Genomic DNA, 12,879 nt, shown 5'->3' with positions numbered 1-12,879 from the left:
CTTCTTTTCTTCTGCTTCTCGGCTACTTATTAGCACTAAGAGTCGACCATCCGTAGGCTGTCTGACTTGGCGACGCTTTCAAAGACTAGAGCTTTGTCTAGTATCTCTATATCGACACACGATCGTAGTGATCTGGGGGAATAAAACAGCTCGTAGGGCGATATCACAACAACGCGATAGTAAAAGTACCGTCTTGATATCAACAATATCAGAAAAAAAACGCCAACAATGAGGCTCGTCCCTATCCTCTGGGCCGCCTGGTCCCTCATCCTACCCGTCCTTGCCCAAAAGCCGCAACTCCCCCTCTTCTCAACATCTCGCTGGATAACAGACTCGTCCAACGCCCGCGTCAAACTCCGCTGCATCAACTGGGCCGGCCATATGGAGGTCAACCTCCCTGAGGGTCTCCACAAGCAGCCGATAGAGTACCTGGCCGACTGGATCAAGCAGCAAGGCTTCAACTGCGTGCGCCTCACCTTCTCGACAGACCACGCCACGAACCCGGGCATCACCGTCCGCGACTCCTTCGTCAACGGCGCCAAAGCAGCCGGCGTGCCCGAGGCCGACCTGCTCAAGCTGTACGACCAGGCCCTAGTCCAAAACCCGTTCCTCGCCGACGGCAACATAACGCAGCGCGACGTCTTTGGCAAAGTCATCGACGTCCTCTGGGAGCGCGACATCATGACCATCCTCGACAACCACGTCAGCAAAGCCTCCTGGTGCTGCAACCTCGACGACGGCAACGGCTGGTGGAAAGACGCGCGGTTCTACTGGGCCGCCAACTCGCGCTACTTTGACACGGACGACTGGCTCGTGGGCCTGCAGCATATGAGCCTCTGGGCCAAGACCAGACCGGGCGTCGCGGCGATTTCCATCCGCAACGAGTTGCGCGCCACCTGGACGCAGATTCCCTTTGCCGCGGATCAGTGGTACGGCTACGTGACGCGCGGGGCTAAAGTCGTCCACGAGGCAAATCCGGACGTGCTCGTCATCATCGGGGGCCTCAACTCGGCCACGGACTTTTCCCCGCTACGGACGAAGAACCTCGATACAAGCGCGTGGAAGGGGAAGAACGTGTGGGAGGCGCATAGCTACAGCTTCACGGTGACGACGCCAAATTTCGGAGACTGCAATGTTGAAAAGGCAGAGTACGGCGCCCTGTTCGGCTTCGTGCTGGAGCAGGGTAAAGGGTACACCGGTCCGCTGTTCATGTCCGAGTTTGGGGCCGCCATGCAGGGCGGGAGCGAGGACGGGCTGTCGGCCGAGGAGCACGCGTACCTGACTTGCCTTGTGGGCTATCTCGAGGACAATGACGCGGATTGGGCGTTGTGGGCGATTCAGGGGTCGTATTATGTGCGGAACAAGGCGGTTGATTTCGACGAGACGTGGGGTGCCATGAATCACGAGTGGAAAGATTGGAGGAATGGCAAGTTCAAGGGGCTCTTGGGGAACATTTTTGCCGTTACTCAGGGGCCTTAGCATGGCTGCTGGGAGGGTGAGAATGTGGAATTATGCGAGATGTCAGTTTTCGGGTTCGGGATGATGTATGTAGATCTTGCTCGGATGATGGACAGAGATAGTTTACCACTTTAAAATTAATGTTGAGGACCGGCCCCCTTTCGTGTTGTGGCGAGGACATTCTGTGCCACCAGGCATCCAGATGGGTCTTGCATATCGAGGACAGTCAGTATTTGTCGCCGTACATCAGGGCTATCGTATCGAAAGATCATGGCGATGTAAATAATAGGTTGCCTCTGGGTTTTCGTCGTCCATTCACGCTTGGCAGAGACGGAGCCGTTGATAAAATGACTGGAAAAACTGGGTATCATGAATTTCTACCAATATCTAGTCCCGAGAATTGGCCAGTTGGCTGGTCTGGGTGAAGGCGCGCGCCTGCACTCTCGGCTGACGCTGGTTGGAGACCTACTTCCCTAGGATGCCTCCTTTACCTCGTCAGCCTTGGCCTCGTCGACCTTCTCTTTGGTCTCTTCTGTCTCTTGTGCTTCCGCGGTCTTCTCGGTCTCCTCAACTCCCTGAGCTTCTTGAGACTCCTGGGGTTCTTGCGGCGCCTCTACCGGAGCATCGTCCATGATAGTGTCCGCTTCATCTACTGCTGCCTCGTTGTCTGGCTTGCCATTGCTGAGCTCGGCCTCTTCGGCTTTGCCATAGATGTGTTCCTCCAGCGTCTTGAAAGTGGCGTCGAGCTCCTCGTTGGTCAGAACCAAATCAAACCCATCCTTTAACTTCGAGTCTTCTTCCCAGTAGGGAGCAGCTTTGCTAAGGGCGTCTGCAACCAAATCGCCTTTCTCCGCCTTTCGCAAGCGTTCTTCCAAAACTTCCCTACTTGGTGGCAAGATAAGAATTGTCCGTGCCAAGTAGCCAAGGTCGCGAGTTTGTTGGATGGCCTATATTTCGGTCAATAAAATTTCAGTTTTACTTGGGAGAGAAGGGAGATGTCTTACCTCGCTATCCATGTAGGTGACTGGGACCTTGCCACCCTCGACAACCGCTTCTAAAGCCTTCCGACTCGTGCCATAGTCCACATCATCTATCGTGGTAAACTCCAATAACGCATCGCCATCTCTCAGCATGTTAAAGGCCTGTTTCTCGACGAAGTAGAAGACTTTGCCCTCAGCCTCGCCTTCTTGTGCCTTTCTCGTCGTATGCCGTGGCACGTATTTAAAAGCTCCAGGACGTCGGCTTGCGAGTAATTGAAAAAGTGTCGCTTTCCCTGCACCGGGCGGTCCTGAGAGTATGATTGGGCGCTTGTCTTCGGGAACGTCTTCAGATTTTACGGCTTCCTCGGCAGCCTCGCTTTCGTCTACATCGACCGGTTCCTCAAATATGGCGTCGATCTTTTCCGGATCGTCGATCTTGTCGAATGAGGCCAACCTTGATTTGCCTGCTATACGGAGGGCGCGCCAACTCTTACTCGCTTTGCTTTCAATAAAAGGCGCTTTTTCCTGGGGGGTGTTTGACATGTCGATCTCAAAGTCGTCGTTGGCAATCTTCCCCTTGAAGCTCTCAAGCTCTGGCAGGCTGTATCTTTCCAGGGCCTTGAGCTTCTTCATCGCACGCTCGTCATCGCCATCATCCAGGAAACCGAGGGGTAGAGACCCCATCGGCGTGGCCCTTAATCGCTTCTTTGTCGTTGTACGCTGAGCTGCCTTTTTGGCCTCGTCAAATGTCTCTGGGGATACTGCGGGCAACTCTATTGATGGGCAGTTCTCCGACTTCCAACGAATCCAGTTCTTATCTCTGGCAAGGACCGTTTCGACCATTCGACTGAAATACGGACCGTCAACCCCATGCTTGAGGTACTTGTCGACAATCGTCTTCTTCATCTCTGTCGCCCATTTCGTCTGTCTCCATGTCAGTCTGCCTCTTTAACTGTTCACGGATATAATCCCGCCACTTACGTCTTCTTCGGTAAGAACCTGGCCGAGGTAAATCACCGATTTATTTTGAGCGTTGCCGGCCAGTTTCTCCTTTGTTTTCGGGGAAAGAGAGAGAAGGAAATCCATGATGATCAAGGCTTGAACGAGGATGTGTCTGCGGAAAGAAATGTCGCTCATCTAGGACAGTCAGTCTGAGGGCCACACAGCATGATGTGCCACTGCTTACCTCTAATTCAAAGAGGTCTCTGCTTGTCAGATATTTGGGATTGTATGAGTTTGCCAAGTCGCTCTCTTCCACATCTGCTCGTTTCCGTTTGAAGCCTCGTTGGGCCTCATCTACCGCTTTTGGCGGCCGCTGACCCTGCTCGCTTTGAATTGCTCGGAAAGATGTCATTGTCGCTTCTAAGCCGCGCTTGAACTCATTCAAGTGGGCAGGATCAAACAATCTCTTGGGCTGGCTAAAAGTCTCCTGCAGAGACCAGAACAAGGGATACAGAGCATCTGGCTCAAGCGGCTGATCGCTCTGCAGTGACTTCTTCGCGTCAAATGAAACGGCCTTTGGTTGAGACTTGGACTCTGTTTCCCTAGCCCCCGTCTGACTATCCACGTCCATTTGCTCGGTAGTCTCCTCAGCCTTGGCACTTAAATCGTCAAAGACAGTGACATTCTCGGTATGGTATTCTCCTCGCAAGTTGACGGAGCTCTTGTCTCCCAGGGGAAAGCTCTGGAACATGAAGATGAAGACGCGACCACAGAAAGCAGTATCCTCAGCTCGAGAGAGACGTCGCAGGAGTTCGTTACAGCTACGAAGGATCACCAATTGTTTTTGCTTGAAATGCTTCACGGTAATCCTCTCGCGTCTCGATTCAAGAAAGTCGAAGATCTTGCGGCATCCGGCGATTGTTTGGCTGTCCAGGAGTTCTTCCACCAGCCAGAATAACAAGGCTGGGTCGCATTTTTCGTCGTCGGAGAGCACAGTCAGGAGGTCAAACAAGTTCCAGACCTTGACGAAATCTGGGGATTCGATGGGTGTCGTGGCCTCGAGAAGGATGTTGTTAGTCAATTGATGCCTGGCGAGGATAATTGAGTTCGACCTACAATCAGATTGCTGAACATATCTCTTACGGCAGTCTCGATGATAGCGAATTGTTGGGCTTTGTTCTGAATCGCAATGCCGACGCCATTCTCTTCTGAGACTCCCGGAATCGCAAGCACGCGAGCAAGCTGTTCCTGCAGATCACCAAAGTCTGCCTTTTGTAATGCTGGTTCGATGGTGGGTGTAGACTTGACCTCCATCGAGCGAGCCAGGAGGCCGTCCAGCAATTTTGCAAATGCAACGACCCCGGGCACCTCATGGCGCTGAGGCGTGACGGCGGCCGGCATCTTGGGATCGGTCGGGAGACTGCGCTTAGTTGTGTAGAAGCGAGGAAAGCTTAGCCATATATGCCATGTGACGGTAGGTTTGGCTGGTCGAATGGACGTCGCGTTTCGTTCCCTCTCGACGCTAGGTGTGTTGAAGACTCCGTTGCGGAAATGTGTTCGCAATGCGCAGCGTTGCCGATTGAAAGAATTCACGATCGGTCGAGCTTCAGTTCCCGTAGTGGAGGTATCCGTAAGGTAAGGTACGTCGCAAACAACGACCTTAAGTCTAAGGTAAGTGGGTCCAGCCACTGGCGCTACCACCCTGGAAGAAGTTTACAGCACCTTTTTGAGACACCCATAGGCACCTCGCGACTCAGGTGCTCTCCAGTGAGCAGCCCTGTAGCTTGCAAGCAAACACTGGGGGAAGACTGATCGCGTAGGTTTGTCGCGTGGGGAACCTGCACCACCAGCCAACTCACCTTCATCTGAGAGTGCGACTTGCCCGAAAAGCAAGGCTGAAATTTTTGAGAGGTGGACGAGCTCTGCATTTCGTCACTTTCAACAATTGCGCGACTGCGCATCGAATTTTCCACAGCAAATCGATACCCGCCTCGCCTTTTTCCTCACCAGCATGCAATCGCGCATATTGGCATTCCTCTTTGTCCGAAGTTGAAAAGCACCATGCCGACAGCCAAGAGGCAGAAGAAGAGCAGCGAGGCTCAAGCTGCGCCGTCAACCCGATCCCAAACAAAGGCCACGAGCGACCGTCCGACAGTTGCCGATATCGAGGGGGAAAGCGCATTCGCTCAATTGGCAAAGAAGCATTGGTTGAAGACGACAAGGAGCAAGAGGGCGACCAAGGTCAAGGTCAAGAACGATGTTCTCAAGCAAGAGATATGGGATGTTTTGGAACGTGATGGCTTCCCGTATAAGTCTATCTTGACTTTGGAGAGCTTGCAGACTCTCGAGAGGTATGTACAATTACACTGATATTTGGATATTTGCTGATCCTGATGTCCCTTAGTTACCTGTGGCCCGGATACTCCGACGACTCCTCCAACCATCATGTCTTACTACTGGTCCTGCTAGCTAACGTGAAGCGCCGTGAGCAACTCGAGGCATGGAGCATATTCGAGGATCGACCAGACGAATTCTCGGGCCTGTTTCGCCGAATCCTATCTCTGACTCTCGACCAAACACTTTCGCCTGCGATTCGGACACACCTGCTGTCATTTTTGATCTCGGCCTTCCAGAGCTTGGACTGCGCGATTGTGAGGAAAGAGTGCGCACCGTTGGTCTCCATTTCGATATGGCACAGCTTGTCGACTGAAGAACTACGCGAAGAGAAGCTCGAGCAGCACGCGCATGTGAGAAAGGCATGGCGTGCTGCAGGGAAACGATATGACGCTGCCGATGACGCTACGAAGGCGAAATTGCGGTTTGATCGATCATGGCTGTACAGCTTGGTCCTGCACTTTCTCAGCTTGATTTACACAGAGAACGCAAAGCCAGGTAAGAAGCTGTCATATAACTAGCTGGAGGCACGCATGTCTGACGTGAATTAGACCAAGTCCTATACTGCGAGCGTTTTGTCGAGTTCCTGACAGACTTACAAAGCCAGCTTCCTACTCGACGTTATGTCAACACCCTTCTGCTTGACCTACACATTCTCCCCGCCATGCGTCTGTCTCCTGTCTTTAATGACGAGGAGAACAGTCTTCTGAGGGATCTAAACGCACTTCTCAGACATTACACCTTTTTCACGATCGATGACCAAACAGGCGCACAATTGAGCCGGACAGAAGCGTATGATAAACACTGCGCAAACTTGTCAAGGCTTCAAAAGACGTCACTGAAGCATTTCAAGGAAAAGCTCACTGTATTGGCGTTGTCAAACTACGGCTCAATTGACAAGAGGGATGAGCTGGCCGGACTTCTGGAACCGCTGACCGACGAAGAGATTATTCAGTTAGCAGGGTTGCTTCGCCTCCGGACAACGTATCCAGACTCTTTGTCAGTGAGCATCGATAGGAAATTTCTCCTCGAGGCGCTTCTTACCACTTTTGAACGGCGGAAATCCTTTCAGGAAATCGCTCGCGACATGGCGTTGGTCCCCACGGAGCAATCTCTGTTCGAGAACAACGTGATGAGAACCGAGAATTACGATGGTTCCCATCCTCTGGCTTTGCCAAAGCTTAACTTGCAGTACCTTTCAGTTGGCGACTTCCTCTGGAGATCACTCGTCTTGTACCGTGCCGAGTCTTTCTACGGCATCAGGAAAGATGTTGAGTCCGCCATTCGTCGCCTTCGACCCGAAAGCCGCAGACCGGGTGAAACCAGCTTCCAAGGGTTCTCCAAAATGGCCTTGCCGACTACAAAACCTTCAATCCTCGAAGTTGTGCCTGCCCTCGTAGGGGATGACAAACCGTCATTGGTTCGGGCGGAGATCTCCATTGATGTCCGCCGCCTGAACGATGGTATCAAGCGTGAATGGGACTCGCTGAGACCAGACGATGTAGTCTTCCTTCTTGCCATCCAGGCTCCCGCCTCCCACAGCGCCACGAACGGAGATAGTGCACACTCAGAAACCGAGAAGCTCGGCATTATCTCTATCCGATCTGCCGAGATCATTCAGATCACTGACGATAAGGGTAAGGTGGTTCGAGATGGTTCAGGCCACTACGATAGCCGACGGAGATTCCAGTTGAGACTGGATCCCAGGACATATGCCGCGGACGCCGAACGCTCCTCTGCAAGTCCGCCTGAGGCATACGAGCGGATCAACGTTGTCATGCGTCGCAGCGGAAGGGAGAACAACTTCAAGCCCGTACTGGAGTCTATTCGCAGCTTGACACTCTCAGAGGTCCCGATTGCTTCGTGGTTTCATGAAGTTTTCCTCGGCTACGGCGACCCTGCCGGTGCCACCTACAAGCAGTTGCCGAATCGCATCAAGACCATCGACTATCGAGACACTTTCTTGGATTGGCAGCATCTTACTGGGAGCTTGCCAGGCAAGATTGTGGAGCCGAGTGATGATGTTTCTGGCAGCTTTGGCCCTCCATATGTGTTGGAAACTGCCGAGCGCCAAGCCGTTGAACCCTCATCAAAGCCATCCAAGAAGCGTCGTCGGGACACTGAGCCTGCCTTACTGGCTGAGGTGGAGACAGTGAAGGTATCGACCTATAAGCCACCCAACACTGGCCCATATCCTGTCGACACGCCGAAGTTAAACAAGGTGCGATTTACTCCAGCACAGATAGAAGCGATCACATCGGGAACGCAGCCTGGTCTCACAGTCATCGTGGGCCCTCCTGGAACGGGCAAGACGGATGTCGCAACGCAAGTCATCAACAACATCTATCACAACTTCCCGGAGCAGAAGACGCTCTTGATTGCACACAGCAACCAGGCGCTCAACCAGTTGTTCGCAAAGATTGTGGCCTTGGATATTGATGCCCGTCATCTGCTTCGTCTGGGACACGGCGAGGAAGAGCTCTACACCGAAGGCAGTTTTAGCAAACACGGTCGTGTCGAATCTTTCCTGGAAAACCGAGATCGATACTTGCTGGAGGTCAACCGTCTGGCGGCCAGTATTGGTGCGCCTGGTGCTCATGGTAATTCTGCGGAAACGGCCGGCTACTTCCACTCGGTGTATATCGAGCCAGCCTGGACCAAGTTCATCGAAATCACCAAGGCGGAAGAGACCTCAGCTGCTGACATTGTCGGCGCTTTCCCCTTCCATCAATTCTTTTCGGATGCGCCGCCGCCCCTCTTTTCACCCGAGGCCAACAGAGAAACCATCCTTGATGTTGCTAACGGGTGCTACCGCCATATTACAAAGATCTTCTCTGAATTGGCCGACGCCATACCATTCGAGATTCTACGCCGAGACAAGGACAAGGCCAACTATCTCCTGACCAATGAAGCACGAATCATTGCCATGACATCTACTCATGCAGCAATGAGACGTGGAGAAATTGCTTCCCTTGGATTCCACTATGACAACGTCGTCATGGAGGAAGCTGCACAAATCACCGAGATCGAAAACTTCATTCCCTTGGCTATGCAAAAGCCAAAGAAGGGGCAAATGAGCTTGCAGAGAGTTGTCCTATGTGGTGATCACTTCCAGAACTCCCCAGTCATTCAGAGTATGGCATTCCGGCACTACGCGAATCTTGAACAGTCGCTGTTCTCGCGACTTGTCCGCCTTGGAGTGCCCACTATCAATCTGGACCAGCAGGGCAGAGCTCGACCATCCATCGCCAGTCTCTATCAGTGGCGGTACCCCAAGCTGGGCAACCTGCCGCATGTGGAGAGCGAAGGCGAATACTCTGTGGCGAACGCTGGCTTCAAGTACGACTACCAGTTCATCAACGTGCCCGACTACAAGGGACGTGGAGAAACGGAGCCAACTCCCCACTTCATCCAAAACCTTGGAGAGGCGGAGTATGCAGTGGCTGTGTACCAATACATGCGCCTTCTAGGCTATCCGGCATCGAAGATTAGCATTCTGACCACTTATGCTGGCCAGCGAGCCCTGGTGAAAGACGTCCTGGCCCATCGATGCGCTGACAAGACGATCTTTGGCATGCCCAAGATTGTAACAACCGTTGACAAGTACCAGGGCGAGCAAAACGACTGTAAGTTCTACGATTAGTGCGAAGCTTGGATGATCTGCACGGGAAACTAATACGCTGTAGATATTATTCTTTCGTTGACCCGCACATCAAGAGTTGGATACCTTCGTGACATCCGTCGCATGACAGTTGCGCTTTCTCGCGCGCGCCTGGGTTTGTACATCCTTGGCCGTCGTGAGATATTCGAGGCATGCTACGAGCTACGGCAAGCGTTCGACCAGCTCTTGGCCCGACCTGATAAGCTTATGCTTGTCACTGGCGAGCTCTACCAAACAGAGAGACCGAATGTTGGAGATGTCAAGGCTGAAGTCCCCGGAGAGGTTTGTATGGAAGGGGTGGAGCATCTTGGCCAGTACGTGTACCAGATGACCAACACCAAAGTGAAGCAATTGCAAGCAGAGGGCACGATAGCCGGAGGTGGGGAGATGGAGGTCCTCGAGACTCCGCTGGAAGTGGTAGACGAAGCGGAAGAAGATGTAAATGATGACGTGGAGGCGATCCCTGACGGAGTTGAGGAGTGAGAAACAAGCATGGCGAGGTATGCTGATGAGATACAAGAACGATGGCCAAGGCGGTGGTCATCTAGCAGGATAACGATGGGAATGTATCATCTCTACAGTGTTTACGAATCTGGGATGGGTAGACCCAACTGCAAACAGGCGAAGGACCTTGACGAGGAAGATGTTTGAAGCAACTCCGTGCTACCTTTCCCCCTAGCTCCTTCAATGATAACGCTTGTGTGTGTGTGTGTGTGTGTGTGTGTGTGTGTGTGTGTGTGTGTGTGTGTGTGTGTGTGTGTGTGATTCCTCAAGCACGTGCACGGAGTTGTGAGTTACAGAATGGCACACAATGGCTATTCTAGAAGGACGGGTAGAATGTTTGAAGTTGAAAGGACGGCGATCAAACGGCTCTGGCCGACTTCTCCTGTGCAGAGAAAGCAGGAAGGATACTATATTTACCGCCCACACTCCTGTAGCCATCCTCGATCAGGATGAGACCCTTTGGTGATGAAGCGCGTCTTGAGTACAATACATAAACTTACAAAGTAGCGCCGACCTTGAGTTACCTTCCACTACGGGTAGGTAGCTAGCTACCTTAGGTACCTGAGATTCTAGAGCCCGACCAGCCAGTAAGCGCCGGCTGTTTAGGGTCCGCACATCATGTACGGTGACGACAACCACTGCGGCGCTGGTACTGCAGAAAAAGGGTGTTTTGGATATGATGAGCAGGGACGGGCAGGGGGTAAGCAGGGAAGACCATCAAGTCAGCTAAGTAAGACTCACGAGCAGATCCGTAGTACCATACATGCAAGTCGCTGGCGGCGGCAGACGGTAACGGCGCAAACGGGCATCTTCATATTGAGTCTTTGCAATCTGATTGGGCATACGCGTTCGGACGGAGGGGCAGAAAGAATCGGGGATTTGTCGTTTTATTTTGACTGTTTTTCTTCATGGGAGTGACTGCATGATGGCTCTGAGTCAACGTGTGAGGTGTTCTGCCTTTTTGTGAGTCTGCGTGTCATGATACCGAGACTTGGCCACTGGGTTTGGCAGCGAGGCGAGGTTGGCCAAGCATGGGAAGGGGAAAAGTCTAACGAAATGGTGTGGCAACTGGCATATAGAGCGTTACGATGACCAGGCACCAGTCCCATGTTACGCACCAGAGAGAGGAAGATGAAGCCCAGAGAAAGGAGAATGACTGGACTGGGTGACTGACTGGCTGGCAATTAGCACAGCGCAACCAAGGCAACACAAGTCACGAGAAAAGCACGAGCATCGCCCCAAGCTTGCTTGCAGTGACGGAAGAACAAGTCTCTTACCCACCCCTAACATAGTGCTCCCGTCCGTTAGCGCGCTCGCGCTGCCCCCATCTTGGGTCGTAGAGACCGAAAAGAGTCCATTTGCAACTCGGGGGAAGAGCAGACTTTTCTTCCGCCTGAATGGGGGAATAGGAGGGACAGAATTAGACGAAGGGGCCTGGGGAAGCACGGGTGACGGAAGCTTGTAAATTGGAAATTCGGATATTGGGCAACATTCAGGCACTGGGCTCCGCGAGCAACCTCATTTCTCTCCTCTCAAGCTTCACCTGTGACTCCCCCGTCTCACTTACGGAGGCTTGTCTTCGTTCGCCTTAGGCCTGTACGGTAAGGACGGCTTACAAGCCGCGGCGACGGCGCCCCCCCCCCCCCCTTTTCTGCTGTCTCGTCTGACGTCCAAAGCTGGCTATTTGAATGAAGCCCAATCAATTAGAAAGACGACGTGTCTAACACGCGCGCTTGTTGCCACTTTTTTTTTTAATAAATTTCCTTGCATCCAACATTGCTCTTTCCTAACCGTGGCTGATGGAAGAGCCAAGTTGAGAAATGTCATTCATTAGCAAACCTGCCGTGTTGCAGGTGTTTGTACTGAATGCAGTTTGTCTGAAGGCCATGGGAGTAGGCAAAAGGGTCGGGTGAGAGAAAACTCAAGGTCGATGACACGACGCGCACCCATGCTCGCGCCACGCCACGCCATGCAATCAATTAAAGGGAGGAATGAGGCTGCCGATGAAGTCACTTTGTCGCGTCGCAAACCCCCTATTAAGTTATAGAATGAGGTAGCATACCCTCAGTGCCGATTTCGTGCACGGAGGCATACCGCAAAGTGGTTTGCTTATTCCTTGTGGCTAGTAGTGTGAGAAGCAAGCAATAAGGAAGTCTGCTTCGCCTGTTCTCTCGGCGTTGGTGGCCCAATAAAACTTGGTGTAAAGCTGGTGTTCTCTTCTAGGTTTACTAAGCGAATCGGGGGAACCACCTCAACCAAAGTGAGAGACTCGCAGATCTCACGTACGACATTGACGGGGGCATTGAGACCGACAAGGGCACATTTTGGGCCCCCGGATATCCCATCGAGCCCATGTCATCTAATCCCACCGAGCGATGCGCATTGTCATTTAGCCCATACCCGGTACCCGCGCTGCTTTGCGCGTTGACGCATGCGATGGGTGATTGATGGGAAAAGAGATGCCGATCCGCCTGACGGTGCTGGGGTTGTCACAGTCACACATCTTCAACTAGGAAGCTGTCGACTCACCAGAGGAGGGCCAAAGCGATGCTGATGAGTCTTTGTGTATCTGCAATACTGGATACAGTGAATGGGGAAAGTTCATGTTACCTGTAGTGAGCTGACTTGCGAATTATCGTGACTGCTGCGGACAGCTGTGCGCAACAGCAGCTTCTCATTCATCGGACTTAAGACACCGGAGGCGATGCCACCGAATGAAAACGAAGTGACTGGTGGGCTGGGTTTCCGGGGGGAGCGGGAACATTCGCCTCGTTTGGAGTGGTGTTGGATTCTGCCGCACTGATTCGTGATGGCAACTCTATTGAGGGAGAAAAAAAATCAACTGCACCGTGCCGTGCTGTTTACACGAATAAGACGAGTAAAACGTGCCGTTGTCTCTGTAGCTAACATCAGGACCTAGGAAGTCGAGGCATGATCAAC

General features: G+C 52.6%; 3 protein-coding genes across 3 annotated transcripts; 2 read left to right on the top strand and 1 right to left on the bottom strand.

The window, feature by feature from the left end:
• Positions 1-228: 228 nt before the first annotated feature.
• Positions 229-1,479, top strand: CCOS01_02437 (cellulase; the record flags this gene model as incomplete). Its single annotated transcript, XM_060450628.1, has 1 exon — positions 229-1,479. The coding sequence occupies one exon, from the start codon at positions 229-231 to the stop codon at positions 1,477-1,479; it is 1,251 nt and encodes a 416-aa protein (XP_060319278.1).
• A 452-nt stretch (positions 1,480-1,931) lies between these two features.
• CCOS01_02436 (guanylate kinase) lies at positions 1,932-5,308 on the bottom strand (the record flags this gene model as incomplete). Its single annotated transcript, XM_060450627.1, has 6 exons — positions 1,932-2,405; positions 2,463-3,362; positions 3,420-3,575; positions 3,625-4,437; positions 4,497-5,039; positions 5,240-5,308. The coding sequence occupies 6 exons, from the start codon at positions 5,306-5,308 to the stop codon at positions 1,932-1,934; spliced, it is 2,955 nt and encodes a 984-aa protein (XP_060319277.1).
• Positions 5,309-5,441: 133 nt separating this feature from the next.
• On the top strand, positions 5,442-9,918 carry CCOS01_02435 (intron-binding protein aquarius; the record flags this gene model as incomplete). Its single annotated transcript, XM_060450626.1, has 4 exons — positions 5,442-5,731; positions 5,785-6,272; positions 6,326-9,400; positions 9,461-9,918. 4 exons carry the CDS (start codon positions 5,442-5,444, stop codon positions 9,916-9,918), a joined length of 4,311 nt encoding a protein of 1,436 aa, XP_060319276.1.
• Positions 9,919-12,879: the final 2,961 nt, after the last annotated feature.

The sequence above is a fragment of the Colletotrichum costaricense genome (genome assembly GCF_030867565.1).
Source record: "Colletotrichum costaricense strain IMI 309622 chromosome Unknown Scaffold_2.1, whole genome shotgun sequence".
Lineage (NCBI taxonomy): Eukaryota > Fungi > Ascomycota > Sordariomycetes > Glomerellales > Glomerellaceae > Colletotrichum > Colletotrichum costaricense.
The sequence above is the reverse complement of the archived record's forward strand: the minus strand, read 5'-3'. Positions and strand labels throughout refer to the sequence as shown.